Genomic DNA, 23,073 nt, shown 5'->3' on the forward strand with positions numbered 1-23,073 from the left:
TCCCCCCCTTCTCATCTTCCTTCTTTTCCCTTATGAAATGGATCTACCCCAAGAGACTGCGTTTCGGGTTCTGCTAGTAATTCTGTTTTTGCTCAGGACAATTTGTTTTGGTGAGGGTCCCAGAGAAGTCGAGCAAGGATCTGGAATGGGTTCTGATGGCAAGTACGAATTTGTAGGATCTCAGGAGCAGCACATCACTCGAGTAAAGGCTGGTATCAGTAAGCGCTCTGGTAGTCATGGAGCTCGGAGGCAATGTGAGGTGTTATTGTCTGATGAATATTGTATTTGTAGAAATTGCGAGAACATAGTCGAAGATAGGTGCATCCAGAGATGTCAGTCCAACATTAATATCGACATGGACCGACATCCGTTGAGTGATTACCACTTATTAGTGGGTAAGGTCTTAAACCAGACAGAATGTTGGGTGTGCTCACAAGTACCTCAAGGACAGAGTAAGTCAGGATTAGTGCCGTACCCTTTAGCAATAGATGAGGTACTCGAATTACGGGGTGGGAGACCGGTGGACAAGAAATTCAATATATCTAAGCCCCCAAGCTTGAAGCTCCACCAGTACAACGTAGATAGGTCACTGTTGGGTTTTAATATTTTCAATTTCCGAAAACCAGGAAATTAAGAAGTGACGTGGAATAACCAGACAATGACCTTTTTGCACAGAGCTGATAGGATACCTATCGACTCTGAACTTGTACGCAAGATAGCCAACAGTGGAAAGTATTTTCGGTATAGGTATACACGTGGAAGCAAAACCATGTGGGTTGGAAAGGTATCGCAGGGGTATTGTGCCCATATTATCCAGCCCGATACTTGTACTGAGCAAATGTGAGAACTAGGGATTGGTTTCTTTACATGGAAGATTTGCAATATGGTGTTGTTACATTTTGTCCCCTATGTTCTCCCAGATGATGCCTATTTCATATGTGGGAGGAAAGAGTACAAGTGGCTTACTCCGAGCTCTGAGGGATTGTGTTATATTGGAAGAGTACTACCAGAGGTCATGACCATAACCCACGACAAAATGAAAGACGTTCACCGCAGCGCTCAGACTCTTTATACTCATACTTTCTATGAACACATCATCAAGAGACACCTCATAGATAGGACAGAGCACGCAGCCTCTGATTTGATCCACGAATCCACCGGGATTCAGTTCCTTCTCGCATTAGATATCACCCGTTCTGCCAGAGGAACTATAATTTATAGGTACATCCATGCGCTAGCGAACTTGATAGATAATATCACTGAGATGTATGATGACACCTTCAGGTATACGGGAAGGGAGTTACAAGCCTACAAGAAAGAGCTAATCCAGCACAGAATTGTCCTTAATTACGTTACAGCTGTGATGGGTGGGTACTGTGTTAGCCTGGCAACTCAATATGGCGTGAAGTGTTGTACGTATATCACGAATAGCACTGACGACCCCACGGAGATCATCAATCAAAAGATGGATGAGATCTTACAGTTGAAGTGGGAGTTCAGGAGAAAGCACAACCTTACCTTGACGGCTGTGGGTAAGGAACTGGCTGGCTGGGTCTCATGGTTGAACCCACGCAAATGGTTCTCAGGGTTAGGAGAGTGGGCACATAATGTTATTATGAGTGTGGGGAAGTTTCTCCTTTGTATCCTGGGAGTCATCATAATTATTGGTCTGATATTCAGGTGTGTTCGAATTCTAACGCGGCACAAGCACTGCACAAATTTGATGAGTCTAAGGAGCAAGGGTGTTGTCACAGCAGCAGATTTGGTTTATGACCCATCAATAGAAACAGTGTTATGATAAGGATTGCAAATTAATTTCATGGCCTGTTTCTTTCACCATTTTTCTCTGTCTCCCCCTTTACCCATAAACATCCAACCAGAAAAGACATCAACCCTACCCAATGTTTATGTGAATGTATTTTTATATATATGTGTCTTATCTTCATCTCTGCAACCCTCAGTTAATGGCACGCATAGTTGACAGGTATTATACACATATAGTAGCATTCACATATGTTCCCCCTCCATGTATTATCAACTAAATGTGCTCCCCATTTGTTGGTATAAGAAGCCGAAGAGGCGAGGGTCAAAAGCCCTTGCCCGAAAGGAGCTCGGTAGTGTTTGTTTGCCCATTTGCAGACCCTTAATACAGGATGAGAAGGATTTAATGCATACTTCGCATTACCTCGAAGCTTACTTAGAACATATACGGCACGATGATACATGCCCCTCAGACATTGATTCATACATACATGCTTTTACTGTCCCACTATGCTATACATTTCCCACCTACAATTCTCCCCGATCATCCAAGCTTTGTATATATTGTATAGGTAATATTTTTAGTTTATTAGTTAAGAGTGGCAGTTATTGATGACTGCCAAAGGGTGGACTGTCGAAGTCGGAAAATATTACAGTACACACATCACGTACAAACTTCACACAGATGGCCTCCGTGCGCGTACTTGTTCTGCCATGCGTGCACATATTCGCAAGTTGCGTATGACCGCCCACGCGGTCCTGCGTATTAGCGCGTGGTATGGGTAATTACGGTAGCATTGGTACTCGCATGGAAAAGCCACAAAGACATATCTCATATTTAATCCACATAGTGCACAATGTACACATAGCCCACACGCACCACACCAGCAAGTTATAGTTGTTTACAAGGTACAACAACAAAGGGATTAACCTTTATAGGATATGAGGGGACAGCATTAGGTTATGAGGTGGTGTTTGGTATCCAACTGTAGGGTATTTTAAGGGCAACATTCCGGTAGCAGTTTGCAGAAGATAGCCCGCTCCTGTGCATAGTTATGCGCAGGAACAGGATATTAATATTATACTGTGTTTACTGTACTCTGATATTTGGCGGGAACCCAGTGGAGAACAACTGCAAGTACACCTGGAACAGACATCGCCCACCTATTCAAACCAACCTATGACCCCTCCCGTACTGTAAATGACCAGCCCTTTGAGCTATGGATGAAGAGATTGTAAGCTTGCGAGCAGGGCCTTCCTACCTCTATGACTGTTTATCACCCAGTTTGTTATTGTTATTTCAAATTGTAAAGCACAACGGAATTTGCTGCGCTATATAAGAAACTGTTAATAAATAATAAATAAGTTTCCATTGTATTGTGTTTGACCAGCTGTATAAAAGCCAAAGCTGCCTAGCCGATCACTCTCTCTCTGAAGGTCATCTTGCAGATTGACTGAGCACCGGACCGTGTGGCGCTGGCGAAACAAAACGTATGTACCATTGTATTGTAGCCTCTTTTCTCTTATTGTAATTGTATATCTGTTGTAACCCCATTTTATCAATTATATGTTGGCGGGTCGGATCCCAACATCTTAAATACAATTGGTGTCGTGTCTCTTTCCCTGTTAAGGTTTTAAATGTATTTTAGCCACATGTGAAGCTGCATTGTGCTCTCAGCATGTCGGTGTGTGTGTATGCACTGCGTTTACTTTGTACGTCCGTCGCGGCATGTGTACGCAAAGTGCGTACACGGTACGGGGCTTTGTACGCTAACTGAGTAAAAAGTACGTAGGTTAAGGATTGAATACAGCGGCTGCAGTGGCTCGATTTTAAAGTGTATTGAGTGTATTTTAAAGTATTCCTTTTAGTCCTGTAAGTAAATCAGCATTTACAAATCTCATCCATACCCCTCACAACAGCAAACAAACACAGTGGAAGCTGCTCAATCAATCTGGCAGCACTCTTCAGGTGCATAAAGGGAGGGGTCATACCGAAACAGAAAACAGAAATGGGGGTTACCATGCAAGAACAGCAAAGTTTTTCTAATTTATTAGCTAAAACAGCAGTGCAAAAATATAAAAAGCATAGTAGAAAATACTGTTAGATTAAATATGGTATTAATTCTGGAAACACGCTATTGACATAGGAGATATACAATAAGTAAAAATTAGGGCAGCACTCCTCACCACACTTATATAAAGGTGTCTCCTTGTTCCTCTGTCCTGCTGCTTGATCTCATCATTCCTACATCACCTTACCTAGCAACCCACAAAACATCTGAGATCATTGATTAGAGATTGCAGACGCAGCTGTCTTGGACATTAACTGGTAAGGATTGGAATAAGTACAGCAAGTATAGGATCATATTTATTTTCACTAAGGGGATCCGGCATGTACCAAGAAATGGAAGCTTGTTCCAATGTTTAATGTCCTCTTTAATGCTCTCTAACATAGTGAGGATTTGCCAAATATGTAATTGTTCCTCAAAAATGTTTAGAATCTTCACACCTTTGTTACAAGCTTCAATACGATATTATATTTGTACCCCAGGAGCCACAGACGGTATTGGTAAAGCATACGCTGAGGAGCTGGCGAGTCACGGTGTGAACATTATCCTTTTAGGCCGTAACACTGAGAAGCTCCAAAATGTGTCTGAGGCAATAACAGCTGCCTATGGTGTGAAAACTCGTTTCATAGTGGCGGATTTCAGCAAGGGCCGTGAAGTGTTTCCTGCCATTAAGGAGGCTCTTAATGACGTGGATGTCGGCATTTTGGTTAACAATGCTGGAGTGTGTTATGACTACCCTACATACTTTATGGACGTATCAGAAGATAAAAGTATGGATATCATCAATGTCAACATTACTGCAGCTGTTATGATGGTATATGTAGTGCTCCCGGGCATGGTGCAGCGTAAGAGAGGAGCCATTATCAATGTGGCCTCTGCAACATATTACAAGCCTGTTCCGCTTATGACTGTGTATGCTGCCTCCAAGGTAAAACCATTTTTAAAGCAAACCTTAGTCTCAAAGACTTTTACTATGTATCTTTGTTATCCCTCTTTTCTTCTAGTATGAGTTTGTCCTGTTATAAGATTGGTCTTGCAGCAAGCAGAGTTCTTATATTCCGGCTTCCTTTCACTCCCCTGCCTCCCAAATATAAGGGAATCCCCACCTCCTGGGCTACACCCTGATATCAAGGAGAACACACTGAGGCCAGTATTTACTAAAAATCCGAGTTTGGCCGATTAGTGTTTTTTTTTCTAAGTCCCAATCCGGGAATTCACTAAGCAGAAAACTCGGCAGTGTCTGGTCTATTCGTAATGGTTTGATTGGCAAAGTTCTGAAATACGAATGAATAGACCATCGGTCAAACGCGGCTGTTATTTCATACAATACGGGCATTCACTATTCATTCGTGTTTGGGTGTTGGTCTCTGAGTGCTCAAGTGCGGGTCTATTTTTTTTCGATTCGTTAAAAATAGCAGCAAAAAAATAGACCTGCTTTTTCCAGTCGAGTTTGGATAATCATGCACGGATCAGTGAGATCTGTGCATGGTTATCTATGGGAAAGGGTCTGTTTAGTATAAAAACAGGAAAAAAAATTGCGTGGGGTCCCCCCTCCTAAGCACAACCAGCCTCGGGCTCTTTGAGCCGGTCCTGGTTGAAAAAATATGGGAAAACAATTGACAGGGGTTCCCCCATATTTGATCAACCAGCACCGGGCTCTGCGCCTGGTCCTGGTGCAAAAAATACGGGGGACAAAAAGCGTGGGGGTTCCCCGTATTTTTTGAACCAGCACCGGGCTCCACTAGTCAGAGAGATAATGCCACAGCCGGGGGACACTTTTATATAGGTCCCTGCGGCCCTGGCATTAAATCACTAACTAGTCACCCCTGGCCGGGGTACCCTGGAGTAGTGGGGACCCCTTAAATCAAGGGGTCCCCCCCTCCAGCCACCCAAGGGCCAGGGGTGAAGCCCGAGGCTGTCCCCCCCATCCATGGGCTGCGGATGGGGGGCTGATTGCCAAGTGTAAAATATAAGAATATTGTTTTTTGCACAAGAACTACAAGTCCCTGCAAGCCTCCCCCGCAAGCTGGTACTTGGAGAACTACAAGTACCAGCATGCGGGGGTTAAACGGGCCCGCTGGTACCTATAGTTCTTCTGCAAAAAAAATACCCAAATAAAAACAGGACACACACACCTTGAAAGTACAACTTTATTACATACATTCCGACACGCACATACTTACCTATGTTCACATGCCGACTCGGCCCACGTCTCGACGGCGATTCCAGGGTATCTGAAAATAAAATTATACTCACCTAAATCCTGTGTGTCATGTCCTTTTGTAATAATCCACGTACTTGGCAAAACAAAAAAACGGAAACCCGACCACGTACTGAAAGGGGCCCCATGTTTACACATGGGACCCCTTTCCCCGACTGCCAGGACCCCCCTGACTCCTGTCAAAGAGGGTCCCTTCAGCCAATCAGGGAGCGCCACGTCGTGGCACGCTCCTGATTGGCTGTGTGCTCCTGTAGTGTCTGTGAGGCAGCACACGGCAGAGATACAATGTAGCGCCTATGCGCTCCATTGTAGCCAATGGTGGGAACTTTGCGGTCAGCGGTTGACCGAAAGTAACCTCACAGCTGACCGCAAAGTTCCCACCATTGGCTACAATGGAGCGCATAGGCGCTACATTGTATCTCTGCCGTGTGCTGCCTCACAGACACTACAGGAGCACACAGCCAATCAGGAGAGTGCCACGACGTGGCGCTCCCTGATTGGCTGAAGGGACCCTCTTTGACAGGAGTCAGGGGGGGTCCTGGCAGTCGGGGAAAGGGGTCCCATGTGTAAACATGGGACCCCTTTCAGTGCGTGGTCGGGTTTCCGTTTTTTTGTTTTGCCAAGTATGTGGATTATTACAAAAGGACACGATTATTACAAAAGGACACGAAAAAGGTACCCTGGAATCGCCGTCGAGACGTGGGCCGAGTCGGCATGTGAACATAGGTAAGTATGTGTGTGTCGGAATGTATGTAATAAAGTTGTACTTTCAAGGTGTGTGTGTCCTGTTTTTATTTGGGTATTTTTTTTGCAGAAGAACTATAGGTACCAGCGGGCCCGTTTAACCCCCGCATGCTGGTACTTGTGGTTCTCCAAGTACCAGCTTGCGGGGGAGGCTTGCAGGGACTGTAGTTCTTGTGCAAAAAACAATATTCTTTTATTTTACACATGGCTAACAGCCCCCCATCCGCAGCCCATGGATGGGGGGGACAGCCTCGGGCTTCACCCATGGCCCTTGGGTGGCTGGAGGGGGGGTCCCCACTCCTCCAGGGTACCCCGGCCAGGGGTGACTAGTTAGTGATTTAATGCCAGGGCCGCAGGGACTTATATAAAAGTGTCCCCCGGCTGTGGCATTATCTCTCTGACTAGTGGAGCCCGGTGCTGGTTCCAAAAATATGGGGGACCCCTACGCTTTTTGTCCCCCGTATTTTTTGGACCAGGCGCAGAGCCCGGTGCTGGTTGATCAAATATGGGGGAACCCCTGTCAATTTTTCCCCCATATTTTTTCAACCAGGACCGGCTCAAAGAGCCCGAGGCTGGTTGTGCTTAGGAGGGGGGACCCCACTCAATTTTTTCCAGATTCTTAAACACTTTAAAAACCTTTTTAAGGTACACAATGAAGCCCTGCACGGATCTCAGAGATCCGGCCGGGATTCCTTGTGTTTTGTCAGGCAGTGTTTTACTCATCACTCCCGTAAAACACTGCCTGATATTACGAATCACATCGACATCGGAAAATACGAATTGTGAAAAGTCGGCAGCTTAGTGAATGACCGTATCAGGATTAAAAAAATTGCAGTAAAATGCACCCGATACCATTCGAGTTCAAACACCCTTCAAAACGGGCAAAACACGAATCTTTGTAAATATACCCCCTGGTCTCTCTCTCTGCCACTCTTTCATTTTTGTGAGCACATAATCTTCTAGTTTTTGTCTCCGAATTTCTTTGTCGCCAGAGTACTAGTTGCATAAGGTCTGGAACATCTTCTCAATTAGGGGACATTTTAGGAGTGCAATGTCAGACAGGAAAGTGTTTCTACAGGTATCTGGTCTTTAGGTTGACAGCACTTAGGTCGACACTCATTAGGTCAACCACTATTGGTCGACATGGTCACTAGGTCGACGTGGCAAAGGTCGACACATGAAAAGGTTGACATGAGTTTTTCACTTTTTTCCCTTTTTTTCCCCTCCCTTTTTCATAGTGTACTACGTGGACTACGATTGGGAATAGTAACCTTGCCGAAGCATGTGGTGCACTAATTGGGGATCCTGGTCACTTTACAAAGAAAACTACACCAAAAAATATAAAAAAACTCATGTCTACCTTTTCCATGTAGACCTTGTCCACGTAGACCTAATGACCGTGTCGACCTAGTCACTGTCGACCAATAGTGGTCGACCTAGTTACTGTCAACCCTATGATCCACACCCGTTTCTACAGAGATGCAGTACAGATTTGGACTCGCGGGGGTAAATTTACTAAAGTTTCGAAAACAGAGAATTGGTGATGTTACCTCTAGCAACCAATCAGATGCTATATATAATTTCTATATTGCCTTTTAAAAAATGATATACAGCATCTGATTTGTTACTATAGGCAACATCACCAATTCTCTGTTTCAAAAGCTTTAGTAAATTTACCCCACAGTCTGTGAAATACTTTGGGCATTTCTGGGTGGCATCTGGCAGGTAACGGGGGGTGTGGCTACACTTATGGGAGTGTCCCTGAAAGCAGTTATGTAAAAACAAGCTCAACCAATCACGTAGGGGGCCGTACTCAGACTGAGAAACTGCACCTACCATTGTGTAAGGGGAATGTTCTTGGCTATTATACTTGAGGCCAAATGTTATGTGTTCCGATTTAGCAAAAGTGACAATCTTTCGGGGTCTTGCCAGAGAATTAAAGTTACCATTTTTTTCTGGGACAAAACCCACTGAAAAATCACAGACGCATCTGCACTTTCTCCACATCTGGTCCTAAGACAAAAGCAGAAACTGTTTAAAAAACAAAGTGTGTTTCCATCTGAATATAGTAATATCTCCATCTACAGTATTTGAAAAAGAAAAAGAAAAAAAAATTGATTGCATATATTGTAGATGTGTTTTTTTTTTCAATCATCCAATAGACTCAGTAATGGAATTACATCCTCTACTTTTTTCCCCACAGTCTTTTCTGGATCGTTTCACTAGAGCGTTACAGTATGAATATTCCTCTGAAGGGATATTTATACAGAGTTTGACTCCTTTTTTTGTGGTTTCAAAGATGGTAGATTTTTCTGATTTCTTTACAAAAAAGTCCTTGTTGGCTCCACTTGCTAAAGAATATGCACATAGTGCAGTGCGAACCATAGGGAGATCGCTGAGGACAACCGGACACTGGTCCCACTCCATCCAGGTAAGCACTGTACATGGGAAAGGGTAACATGATGGGAATATGACATGTCAGTGGGACATAAGAAGCAGCTTGTGACTAAGCTCCCAGTGGTACAAAGCAGGCACTAAAAGTATCCATAGAAACATAGAATTTGACGGCAGATAAGAACCACTTGGCCCATCTAGTCTGCCCCTTTTTTTATCCTTTAGGTAATCTCAACCCTTTTTGAACCTTAATTCTTTGTAAGGATATTCATATGCCTATCCCAAGCATGTTTAAATTGCTCTACAGTCTTAGACTCTACCACCTCTGATGGGAGACTATTCCACTTATCCACTACCCTTTCTGTGAAGTAATTTTTCCTTAAATTTCCCCTGGACCTCCCCCCCTCCATTCTCAGTGTATGTCCTCGAGTTCTAAGATTTCTCTTCCTTTGAAGAATGTTTCCCTCCAGAACTTTAAGACCCTTGATATATTTGAAAGTTTCTATCATGTCCGCCTTTCCCTTCTCTCCTCCAAACTATACATGTTAAGATCTTTTAGCCTTTCCGGGTAAGTTTTGTGATGTAGGCTATGCACCATTTTAGTTGCCCTTCTTTGTACACTCTCTAATGCATTTATATCCTTCTGGAGATATGGTCTCCAGAACTGGACACAGTATTCCAGATGGGGCCGCACCAATGACCTATACAGTGGCATTATCACTTCTTTTTTTCCTGCTACTTATTCCTCTCCCTATGCAACCAAGCATCTGACTTGCCTTTCTCATTGCTTTGTTGCATTGCATACAGAAACATACTGTAGTAGGGCTCATTTATTGGTGGATACTTACTGTACAGTATGTTCTTGCAACATACAGTACATAGGGGAAAGATGCAAACAAGAACATGCAACTGTTCATGCATCTGTTACAGTAATTTTAGCATATTACAAGATGCACCCATCTCTAAACAGTAGCATTTGTGCCAGGCGTATGTCAGGTGTAACAGGTGTGAAGAAGTACACACCACAATAGTATGAGATAGTAAAAGTCAGTAAAGTCGCGTTACACTTATTGTACACAATATAATATGATAATGATGTGATATATACAGTGGAGATTGAAAGTTTGGGCACCCCAGGCAAAAATTCATTTTAATGTGCAAAAAGAAGCCAAGGAAAGATGGAAAAATCTCCAAAAGGCATCAAATTACAGATTAGACATTCTTATAACATGTCAAAAAAAGTTTGATTTTATTTCCATCATTTACACTTTCAAAAGAACAGAAAACAAAAAATTGCGTTTTCAAAAGTTTGGGCACCCTGCAGAGTTAATACCTTGTACTGCCCCCTTTGGCAAGTATCACAGCTTGTAAACGCTTTTTGTAGCCAGTCAAGAGTCTTTCAATTCTTGTTTGAGGTATCTTCGCCCATTCTTCCTTACAAAAGTCTTCCAGTTCTTTGAGATTCCTGGGCTGTCTGTGACGCACTGCTCTTTTAAGGTCTATCCATAGATTTTCAATTATGCTGAGGTCAGGAGATTGTGAAAGCCATGGCAAAACATTCAGTTTACGTCTCTTGATGTAATCCACCGTGGATTTTGAGGTGTGTTTAGGATCATTATCCATTTGTAGAAGCCAGCCTCTCTTTAACTTCAGCTTTTTCACAGATGGCATCAAGTTAGCGTCCAAAATTTGCTGGAATCTTATTGAATCCATTTTTCCTTCTACTCGTGAAATGTTCCCTGTGCCACTTGCTGCAATACAACCCCTAAGCATGATTGATCCACCCCCATGCTTAACAGTTGGACAGAGGTTCTTTTCATTAAATTCTGTGCCCTTCCTTCTCCAAACGTACCTCTGCTCATTCCGGCCAAAAAGTTCGATTTTAACCTCATCGGTCCACAGAACTTTATTCCAAAATGCATCAGGCTTGTCTATACGTTCATTTGCAAACTTCAAACGCTGATTTTTGTGGTGAGGACATAGAAGAGGTTTTCTTCTGATGACTCTTCCATGAAGACCATATTTGTACAAGTATCTCTTTATAGTGGAATAGTGTACCACAACTCCAGTGTATGCCAGATCTTCCTGGAGGGATCGTGCAGTCAAATGTGGATTTTGACTTGCTTTTCTCACAATCCTGCGAGCTGTTCTGTCTGATATTTTTCTTGGTCTTCCAGATCTTGCTTTAACTTCCACTGTTCCTGATGACTGCCATCTCTTAATTACATTCCGAACAGAGGATATGGGCATCTGATAACGCTTTGCTATCTTCTTATAGCCTTATCCTGCTTTGTGAGCGTCAACTATTCTCAGTTTCAGTGTTCTACACAACTGCTTAGAGGAACCCATGGTGCTGATTGTTGGAGCAAGGTCAGATGAGTCTGGGCTTTTAAAACCTTTGAGATTGACATCACCTGGTCTTTCCAGACGATGATTGAGAACAATCCATGACACTGCCAGGTCTCAGCTGTCTAAAGGGGGCAGTACAAGGTATTAACTCTGCAGGGTGCCCAAACTTTTGAAGATGCCATTTTTTGTTTTCTGTTCTTTTGAAAGTGTAAATGATGGAAATAAAATTAAACTTTTTTTGACATGTTATAAGAATGTCTAATCTGTAATTGGATGCCTTTTGGAGATTTTTCCATCTTTCCTTGGCTTCTTTTTGCACATTAAAATGAATTTTTGCCTGGGGTGCCCAAACTTTCAATCCCCACTGTACACATGAGAGCATATTGTATTGACTGCTATAAAGATATGTGAAAACCGCATGTTGGATATAAAATAAATACATACAAAACAATGCTATTACTGCAAATACAAACTTGTTTTCACCTTTAAAAATCAAATAGGATTTTTTTCTGCAGATGTTTAAATGGAAATGTCAGAAAAGTATCGCCAATAGAGGGCTGTTACCCTACCTACAGCTGAAGCTTTTATCTCTTATAGAAAATACTTTTATTAACCATCATAACATCTAACTAAAGGCCAATACACACCGCCCAGTGTGTATACCCTGGCAATTAGCGCTGATGCGCGCCCCCGCTTTATCACCGGTGGCTGCCGTTCATCTGCTGGTATTACCAGCAGATGAAGAGCAGGGTAGACGGCTTTCCATAGCGTCCTGCTATGGAAAGCCGTTCACCCCCGCTGACATCGCTGGGCAGGGGGGAAAATAGCTCAGTGTGTATGCACTGAGCAATTTTCAGCCCAGCGATGTCAGCGATCATCGCTGTGCATACACGCTGGGCAAAAACGCCCAGTGTGTATGCACCTTTAGCTGTAAGAAAAAATAGGATTTTGATAACCTACCGGTAAATCCTTTTCTCCTAGTCCGTAGAGGATGCTGGGGACGACATCAAGACCATAGGGTATAGACGGGATCCGCAGGAGACATGGTCACTCTAAAGACTTTTCATTGGGTGTGAACTGGCTCCTCCCTCTATGCCCCTCCTCCAGACCTTAGTTGTAGGAACTGTGCCCAGGGAGACTGACATTTCGAGGAAAGGAATTACTTAACTAGTGGTAAGATATCTACCAACTCACACCCTCAACCATGCCGCACACATGGCATTCAACATAACACATGCCAACAGGCATGAACTAATTGCAGCAACATGCTGAAACCAAGATAACACAACTTGTGTAACTGTAATAACTAAACTGCAGGTAAAGTACGCACTGGAACGGGCACCCAGCATCCTCTACAGACTAGGAGAAAAGGATTTTCCGGTAGGTTATCAAAATCCTATTTTCTCATACGTCCTAGAGGATGCTGGGGATGTCATCAAGACCATGGGGTCTATACCAAAGCTCCAGTACGGGCGGGAGAGTGCGGATGACCCTGCAGCACCGATTGACCAAACTTTAGGTCCTCATCGGCCAAGGTGTCAAACTTGTAGAACTTAGCAAATGTGTTTGACCCTGACCAAGTAGCTGCTCTGCAAAGTTGTAATGCCGAGACCCCCCGGGCAGCCGCCCAGGATGAGCCCACCTTCCTAGTGGAGTGGGCCTTTTCCGACGTCGGTAACGGCAATCCAGCCGTAGTACGAGCTTGCTGAATCGTATTTCTAATCCAACGTGCAATAGTCTGCTTGGAAGCAGGACAGCCAATCTTGTTGTGATCATACAGGACAAACAGAGCCTCTGTTTTCCGTATACGAGCTGTTCTAACAACATAGATTTTCAAAGCTCTAACCACATCTAGAGACTTTGAATCAGTGAATGTGTCAGTAACTACTGGCACCACAATAGGTTGGTTTATGTGAAAAGCAGAAACCACCTTTGGAAGAAAATGTTGGCGAGTCCGCAACTCTGCCCTATCTTCATGGAAAATCAGGTAAGGGCTCTTGTGAGACAAAGCCCCCAATTAAGACACCCGCCTTGCAGATGCCAATGCCAAAAGCATCACCACTTTCCAAGTGAGAAACTTCAACTCTATTTTTTGTAGAGGCTCAAACCAATCTGATTGAAGGATCTGCAATACCACGTTAAGGTCCCATGGTGCCACTAGAGGCACGAATGGAGGCTGGATGCGCAGAACCCCTTTCACGGAGGTCTGAACCTCTGGAAGAGAGGCCAATTGTTGTTGGAAGAGCACTGACAAGGATTTACACCAAGACACATATTTTCTCCAAATACGGTGGTAATGTTTTGACGTTACTCCCTTTTAGGCCTGAATAAGGGTGGGGATGACCTCCTTAGGAATACCCTTCCTGGCTAGGATTCGGCACTCAACAGCCATGCCGTCAAACGTAGCTGCGGTAAGTCAGGGTACACACACGGCCCCTGCTGCAGCAGGTCCTCCCGAGGAGGAAGAGGCAGAGGATCTCCTAATAGTAACTGCTGAATATCTGGGTACCAAGCCCTTCTTGGCCAGTCTGGGGCAATGAAGATTGCTCGAACCCTTGTCTTTCTTATGATCCTGAGTACTTTTGGGATCAGCGGAAGTGGAGGGAAAACATTCACTGATGGAAACACCCACTGGGTTCCCAGTGCATCCACTGCTACTGCTTGAGGTTCTCTCGACCTGGAACAGTATCTCTGAAGCTTCTTGAGATGCCATCATGTCTATTTGAGGAACTCCCCAAAGACTTCTCACCTCTGCAAAGACTTCTTGGTGGAGGCCCCACTCTCCTGGATGGAGATCGTGTCTGCTGAGGAAGTCTGCTTCCCAGTTGTCTACTCCCGGAATTAATATTGCCAACAGAGCTTGTAGATGTTTTTCTGCTCAGCGGAGGATTTTTGTCGCCTCTGCCATTGCCGCTCTGCTTTTCGTTCCGCCCTGCCTGTTTATGTATGCGACTGCTGTTACATTGTTCGCCTGGATCTGCACGGGACGGTCTTAAAGAAGATGTACCGCTTGTTGAAGGCTGTTGTAAATGGCTCTTAGCTCCAGCACGTTTATGTGAAGGCAGGCTTCCTGATGTGACCAACGTCCCTGGAAGTTTTCTCCCTGAGAGACTGCTCCCCAGCCTCGGAGACTTGCATCCGTGATTACTAGGACCCAGTCCGGAATGCCGAACCTGCGTCCCTCTAGCAGGTGAGAGCTGTGAAACCACCACAGGAGCGAAATCCTGTTTTTTGACGACAGGATTATCTTTCTGTGCATGTGTAGGTTTGACCCCGACCACTTGTCCAACAGGTCTTACTGGAATACTCTGGCATGGAACCTGACAAACTGTATGGCCTCGTAGGCCGCCACCATCTTCCCCAACAACCGAATGCACTGATGGATCGACACACTTGATGGTTTCAATATCTGTTTTACCATTTTCTGGATTTCCAGAGCCTTTTCCAGAGGAAGAAATACTCTCTGAACTTCGGTGTCCAGAATCATCCCGAGGAAAGACAACCTTGTCGTCGGTTCCAACTGTGACTTTGGTAATTTATGATCCACCCGTGTTGTTGGAGTATTGACAGGGAGAGGGATATGTTTTGTAATAACTGCTCCCTGGATCTCGCCTTTATCAGGAGGTCGTCCAGATAAGGGATTATATTGACTCCTTTCTGACGAAGGAGGACCATCATCTCCGCCATCACCTTGGTGAATACCCTCGGCGCCGTGGAGAGACCGAAAGGTAACGTCTGGAATTGGTATTGGCAATCCTGAATCACGAATCTCAGATAAGCCTGGTGAGGAGGATAAATGGGAACATGCAGGTAAGCACAGGGCCGTCTTAACAGCAGTGTGGGCCCCTGAGCACAGCAATGCACTGGGGCCCCTACCCATCGTCTATGGGAGGGGGTGCTATCAGCGGCAGCTTTGATGTCCCGCGGGCGGTATGGAATGTTCTATCTTCCGCTCAGCATGTAGGACCTGGAACAGTAATTTCTGCTAATTACTCCTTTACTGCACAGATGGGGTGGGAGAACACTAAACTGTAGAAGGTGGCATTGGGCTGAATGAAGGGGCCCCGGTACATGACTTCCAGGGTGGTATGCGGTGTTTAATACATAAGGGAGGGGTCGACAGAGGAGTGGGCTTAATATTTATCATTTTCTGGTCAGACAGCAGCTTGCTTGACTGCAGATATCTCAAGTTCCTGGAAAAAAAATTCTTAGCTTTGAATGGGATAGAAAAAATTAGAGTGTCTCACTTGTCAGGAGGTACTGGGGACTTGGAGATCAGAGTTCAGGAGCCAGAGCAATCCACCAACAAATATATAAAACTGCATATTAGGCGTGTGGAGCTTGAGCAGGGACCAGCTGCTTGAAGGCTGATATCTCTGGCTCTTGGCACAGTAGAGACAGGCTGCTAGTGTCCACTGAAAGTGGAGAGTCTCATCTTTTGAAATGTACCCTCCGAAAAACTCTAAGTCATACAGAGCCTGAGATATCTGGCTGGGAAGAGCAATTACCAGGCTTGGATGGGGACCACTGCTTTGAAGTCAGATATCTCTGGTTCCCTAGGGCCGATTTTCAAAAATATGGTACCCCTGGAAAGAGGAGACCATCAGCTATCAGCTTAGGGCCCTTATACTCCTGGGGCCCTTGGGCAAGAGCCAATTGAGCCCATACGAAAAGACGGCCCTGGGTAAGCATCCTTTATGTCCACCGACACCAAGTAGTCCCCGTCCTCCAGACTGGCAATCACCGCCCGAAGTGATTCCATCTTGAACTTGAACCTTTTCAGGAAGAAATTCAGAGTTTTTAGATTTAGGATCAGTCTGACCGAGCCGTCCGGCTTCGGAACAACAAAAAGGCTTGAATAAAAAACCCGCCCTTGTTGTGACAACGGTACCAGGACTATTACACGGTCTTGACATAATTTTTTGGATTACCGCTGTTACTGCTTCTCTCTCTAGCGGAGAAATTGGCAAGGTCGATTTGAAAATCGGCATGGGGGAACGTCTTGAAACTCTAGTTTGTATCCCTGGGATACTATTTGCAACACCCAGGGGTCCAGGCCAGTCAGAATCCAATCCTGGCTGAAGAGTTTGAGACGTGTCTCCACCCGAGCGGCCTCCCGCAAGGGAGTTCCAGCCTCATGCTGGGGATTTGGCAGAATTAGGGGTAGACTTTTGCTCTTGGGAACCTGGAGCCGGTGTGGGCTTCTTTCCCCTTCCCCTTCCTCTTCCTGCAAAGAAGGGGGAACCTCTCGTCTTTTTGTATTTATTGGGCCGAAAGGACTGCATTTGCAGGTGATAGATCTTTTTTGCCGGTGCAGGCGCAGAGGGCAAAAATGTTGACTTACCTGTGGTAGCCGCCGAGACTAACGCATCCAGGCCATCGCCAAATAAGGCCTCACCTTTATATGGGAGAGCCTCCATGTTTCTTTTGGAATCTGCATCCGCATTCCACTGGCGAATCCATAACGCCCGCCTAGCCGATACTGCCATGGTAGCGGCTTGTGAACTCAAGAGTCCAATATCCTTCATTGCTTCCAGCATGTAGGCGGCAGCGTCCTTGATATTCCCTAACTTAAGGAGTATTTCATCTTTATCAATCGTGTCAATTTCTGATCACACGCTTTCTGACCATTTTTCAATAGCGCGACTCACCCATGCGTAGGCAATAGTGGGCCTGAGCAGTGCACCATTGGTAACATAAATGGATTTCAATGTCGTTTCCATTTTGCAGTCTGCCGGCTCTTTAAGAGAAGCCGTGCCAGGAGCAGGGAGAATTACCTTCTTTGTCAACCTGGAAAGTGCACTGTCTAACACAGGGGGTGACTCCCATTTTTTCCTGTCTTCAACCGGGAAAGAATAAGCTATGTGAATCCTTTTGGGAATACAATTTTTTTTATCAGGATTCACCCACATCCCTTCAAACAGAGCATTTAGTTTGTGTGAAGGAGGGAACGTGACTTTGGATTTCTTTTCCTTACATAAATAAGCTTTCTCCTAAGGTACAGGAGTGCTTTCTGTAACCTCCAACATGTCCCTTATAGCCACAATCATATATTGTATACTTTTTGCCAATTTATGATCTATCTCTCTGGATTCACTATTGTCGACACAAGAATCAGAATACGTGTCGGTATCAGTGTTTACAACATTTGCAAATGGTCTCTTATGTGACCCAGAGGGGCCGCCTGCATAAGGAATAACAGCATCCTGAAAAATCACATCTTCCACAGATTTTCTCCAGCATGCAGCCTTAGATTCAGACTTATCCAATCTACGGTTAATCAGATGCATACTGTCACGTAGCTCTTTCACCCATTCAGGCTCTTGATGTGCCGGTAGCGCCACCACATTACAACTCTGTGTCCCTAAAATGGCTTCCTCCGGGGAGGAACTCCCTGCCTCAGACATGCCTCACACGTGTACACCACACTCACAGACACACTGGGACTTATTTTGGGGACAGACCCACAGTAAAATCTGTCAGAGGGACACAGGATAGGAGCAGCCAGTTCACAAACCCAGCGCCAGCATTGCCTGTGAACACAGTATGTCCACAGTCCAAAAGCGCTTTTAAATAGTAATATACACTATCAAATGCACCACAATCGCTTTGTGCCCCCCCTTTATAGCACCCTGTACTTGTCAGAAGTTGAGGAGAGGACCAGCGTGTTCTCTGCAGCCTGAGGAGAGAGAGAAAATGGTGCTGAGTAGTGTGCTGGCTGCCTGAGGAAGAAGCTCCGCCCTTTTTACCTCAGAAACTTTTCATAATATTTATACTGGCGGGGGTAGGGCTGTGCCTGGGCATCTTATGCCCCCCTTTTAGCCAGTTTGAGATATTTTTCTTGCTGCCCAGGGCGCCCCCCCCCCCCCCCCCCCCGCGCCCTGCACCCTGCAGTGTCTGTGTGTGGGCAGCAATGGCGCGCTGCGCTCCCGCCAGCTGTGCCGCACCTCAGCCATCACTTACTTGATTGAAGATCATTCTTCTCATACTCACCTGTCTTCTGACTTCTGGCTCTGTGAGGGGGGTGACAGCGTGCTGTGGGAGTGAGCATCTAGACACGGCTAGCGTTCAGTTCCCTTCAGGAGCTAATGGTGTCCTGTCAGCCAGAAGCGGAGCCATGAAACTCTGAGGAAGTTGGTTCTGCTTCTGCCCCCTCAGTCCCACGAAGCAGGGAGTCTGATGCCAGCAGATCTCCCTGAAAATAAAAAACCTAACATAAGTCTTTTCAGAGAAACTCAGTAGAGCTCCTCGGAGTGCATCCAGTCGACCTGGGCACATTTCTAAAACTGAGGTCTGGAGGAGGGGCATAGAGGGAGGAGCCAGTTCACATCCAATGAAAAATCTTTAGCGTGCCCATGTCTCCTGCGGATCCCGTCTATACCCCATGGTCTTGATGGCGTCCCCAGCATCCTCTAGGACGTATAAGAAAAATACACTACAACTGTATATGGTGTTAAAATTGGTCATCAATTTATTGATAACATTAAGAGAAGAAAATGATGGCAAGGATAAGTGGGACAGGCAGATCAATATATAGTACCCTATTCAGTATATGTTGCAGATTCTGCTAAAAAGCAGAATCTGCAACTGCTTCTATAGCATGCTGGGGGCAGTACAGGTCAGAGAGTATGCAGGCTGTCCACTGCCAGTTTCTTAATCGGAGCGGCTGTATGTGACATCAAGCAGCTGCCTCGAAAATGGTCTGGCCACTCCTGCATTGACCGGACCGCAACGCTCCCCCGACAGCCGCAGCTGTCAATCATAGTGTGATCGCATCCTTTAGGAAAGCGATTGCACTATGAATTCTTATGCATGCGCTGTGAGGCCCTTAGCTGTGATCTGTTCTGAATGAGGGCCCTAGTCAGGTAGCTGCGAAGGCAATTGGCTACCTGCCATGTTTATGGCTGCTGCGGCTGCTTTGGCAGCCCGCCATGCAAGTGGTCCGGACACGTCTGCGTTGTCTGGACCACACCCACCAAACACCGCCGCAATGCCGATGACACGCCCCGCGACTGCCTCTGCATGTCAGTCAGGCAGAGGAAATTGCACAAGTGAGATGCCGTCTCATCTCACTGTGTATGCATGTGCAGTGCGGCTGCTGCGCATGCGCACACTTCACTGGGCTTCAGCCTGCGTATGCTGCAGCAACCAGGGCCAATATTTACTAAGAATTCGAGTTTGTCCGATTTGTGTTTTTTTTTCTAAGTCCCAATCCGGGAATTCACTAAGCACCAATCTCGGCAAGTAGATAAAGACAACCTTTCTGTCAAACTTGACAGGTGGTGACACCCCTTTCTCCTAGGCCCACCCCCTTTTAATATTAAATGATAGTGTTTTATATCGCTTAATATAAAATTTGATATTAAATTTTATATAAATTGATAGTGTTCGATATTAAACCGTATTAAAAGTTAATGGCTTTGAAAAGAATGTCACATATGACACACACTTTAAAATACATCTTTTTTTTTGTAACACAAAATGTTCTTACATTCCAGCAGCTGAAACTTCATGAGTCACACATGTTACAGTTTTAAAAAGGATAATCACTAATGACCGTGGCCATTTTCTTAGAAGCACGGGGTCATCACAAATGGCACTAATTTAAAAGGTCATTTTAAATGTCACAGAAGCCCCTCAGAAGTACGATGTACAATTTGACCATGTCCATTTCTTAGAAGCACGGGGTCATCACAGGTCATTTTAAAATGTCACAGAACTCTCAGAAGTACGATGTACAATTTGACCATGACCATTTTCGATTGTTATCTCTGTAGAGGAACATTAGCACCATATAAACACACTCATTACTGTGGGTAGAACATTTCCCTTCTCCAAAGCATAAGACATGTAATAATCATCGTGATGGCTTCCATATTGCTTATTGTTCTTCTAGGCTGTGCTGAGGTTACAATAGTCTACTTCTGCATTAAACATTATTTTTTGCAAACATATGTAGAAACAGTGTATTTGGTTTTAAATTGAAAAATATTTAAAAAGCTTAACTGTATATTACAACCTATGTTGCATACATGACATATGTTACTGTGTGTTAAATAGCACTAAAAAGTTTATCTTTATTGTGGCCGATCGCTGAACTTTGATTGCAAGCAGACATGACCAGACTTGTCAGTATTAAAGTGTGACATGTCCAGACCTGTATATTAGCGATAAAAGATTTACACCAAATACTGTGTATTAAATTAAACATTATTTTTTGTAAACATATGTAGAAACAGTGTATTTGGTTTTAAATTGAAAAATATTTAAAAAGCTTAACTGTATATTACAACCTATGTTGCATACATGACATATGTTACTGTGTGTTAAATACATAGTTGCCTACCCTCCCTCATTTTGCAGGAGACTCCCTGAAATAGCAGCAATCTCCCTCACTCCCTGAAAAGTCCATCAATCTCCCTCATTCTTGGGGGAAAAATAAATCAGATACATACATTCAAATGGGATCCTTAGTGCCATTTCCCTGCATTGGTTATAAGGCACAATGGATCCCTATGGCCACTAACAGTATATTGAACCTCTTGTAAGACACAATACACAAACAAATCCTGCAAAATATCAGTGTCTTTTCTTCAACAAATAGATCTTACTAACTTTGGGGCTCATTTACATTTGGATGTAAGTCATTTTCATGACACGACTCCCCGATGTAGTAGTACTCGCCCGCGCTGATAGGTGTTACTTTCACAATCTCCCTGAAATGCTTTTTCAAAAGTAGGCAAGTATGGTTAAATAGCACTAAAAAGTTTATCTTTATTGTGGCCGATCGCTGAACTTTGATTGCAAGCAGACATGACCAGACTTGTCAGTATTAAAGCGTGACATGTCCAGATCGGTATATTAGCGATAAAAGATTTACACCAAATACTGTGTATTAAACCGTTTATATCGATGCATACAAACCACATATATGTTGCATACATGACATATGTTACTGTGTGTTAAATAGCACTAAAAAGTTTATCTTTATTGTGGCCGATCGCTGAACTTTGATTGCAAGCAGACATGACCAGACTTGTCAGTATTAAAGTGTGACATGTCCAGACCTGTATATTAGCGATAAAAGATTTACACCAAATACTGTGTATTAAATTAAACATTATTTTTTGCAAACATATGTAGAAACAGTGTATTTGGTTTTAAATTGAAAAATATTTAAAAAGCTTAACTGTATATTACAACCTATGTTGCATACATGACATATGTTACTGTGTGTTAAATACATAGTTGCCTACCCTCCCTCATTTTGCAGGAGACTCCCTGAAATAGCAGCAATCTCCCTCACTCCCTGAAAAGTCCATCAATCTCCCTCATTCTTGGGGGAAAAATAAATCAGATACATACATTCAAATGGGATCCTTAGTGCCATTTCCCTGCATTGGTTATAAGGCACAATGGATCCCTATGGCCACTAACAGTATATTGAACCTCTTGTAAGACACAATACACAAACAAATCCTGCAAAATATCAGTGTCTTTTCTTCAACAAATAGATCTTACTAACTTTGGGGCTCATTTACATTTGGATGTAAGTCATTTTCATGACACGACTCCCCGATGTAGTAGTACTCGCCCGCGCTGATAGGTGTTACTTTCACAATCTCCCTGAAATGCTTTTTCAAAAGTAGGCAAGTATGGTTAAATAGCACTAAAAAGTTTATCTTTATTGTGGCCGATCGCTGAACTTTGATTGCAAGCAGACATGACCAGACTTGTCAGTATTAAAGCGTGACATGTCCAGATCGGTATATTAGCGATAAAAGATTTACACCAAATACTGTGTATTAAACCGTTTATATCGATGCATACAAACCACATATATGTTGCATACATGACATATGTTACTGTGTGTTAAATAGCACTAAAAAGTTTATCTTTATTGTGGCCGATCGCTGAACTTTGATTGCAAGCAGACATGACCAGACTTGTCAGTATTACAGCGTGACATGTCCAGACCTGTATATTAGCGATAAAAGATTTACACCAAATACTGTGTATTAAATTAAACATTATTTTTTGCAAACATATGTAGAAACAGTGTATTTGGTTTTAAATTGAAAAATATTTAAAAAGCTTAACTGTATATTACAACCTATGTTGCATACATGACATATGTTACTGTGTGTTAAATACATAGTTGCCTACCCTCCCTCATTTTGCAGGAGACTCCCTGAAATAGCAGCAATCTCCCTCACTCCCTGAAAAGTCCATCAATCTCCCTCATTCTTGGGGGAAAAATAAATCAGATACATACATTCAAATGGGATCCTTAGTGCCATTTCCCTGCATTGGTTATAAGGCACAATGGATCCCTATGGCCACTAACAGTATATTGAACCTCTTGTAAGACACAATACACAAACAAATCCTGCAAAATATCAGTGTCTTTTCTTCAACAAATAGATCTTACTAACTTTGGGGCTCATTTACATTTGGATGTAAGTCATTTTCATGACACGCCTCCCCGATGTAGTAGTACTCGCCCGCGCTGATAGGTGTTACTTTCACAATCTC

The 23,073-nt window shown here is 44.0% G+C and overlaps 1 protein-coding gene across 1 annotated transcript in view; it reads left to right on the forward strand.

The window, feature by feature from the left end:
- The window catches only part of LOC134968732 (inactive hydroxysteroid dehydrogenase-like protein 1), a 215,007-nt gene that overhangs the window by 116,524 nt on the left and 75,410 nt on the right, over window positions 1–23,073 (forward strand). The window contains exons 3-4 of the mRNA XM_063944231.1: window positions 4,313–4,758; window positions 8,999–9,226. Coding sequence (XP_063800301.1) covers window positions 4,313–4,758; window positions 8,999–9,226 — 674 coding nt within the window. The remainder of the gene's footprint in view (window positions 1–4,312; window positions 4,759–8,998; window positions 9,227–23,073) is intronic.

Source organism: Pseudophryne corroboree, chromosome 11 (assembly GCF_028390025.1).
Source record: "Pseudophryne corroboree isolate aPseCor3 chromosome 11, aPseCor3.hap2, whole genome shotgun sequence".
Classification (NCBI taxonomy): domain Eukaryota; kingdom Metazoa; phylum Chordata; class Amphibia; order Anura; family Myobatrachidae; genus Pseudophryne; species Pseudophryne corroboree.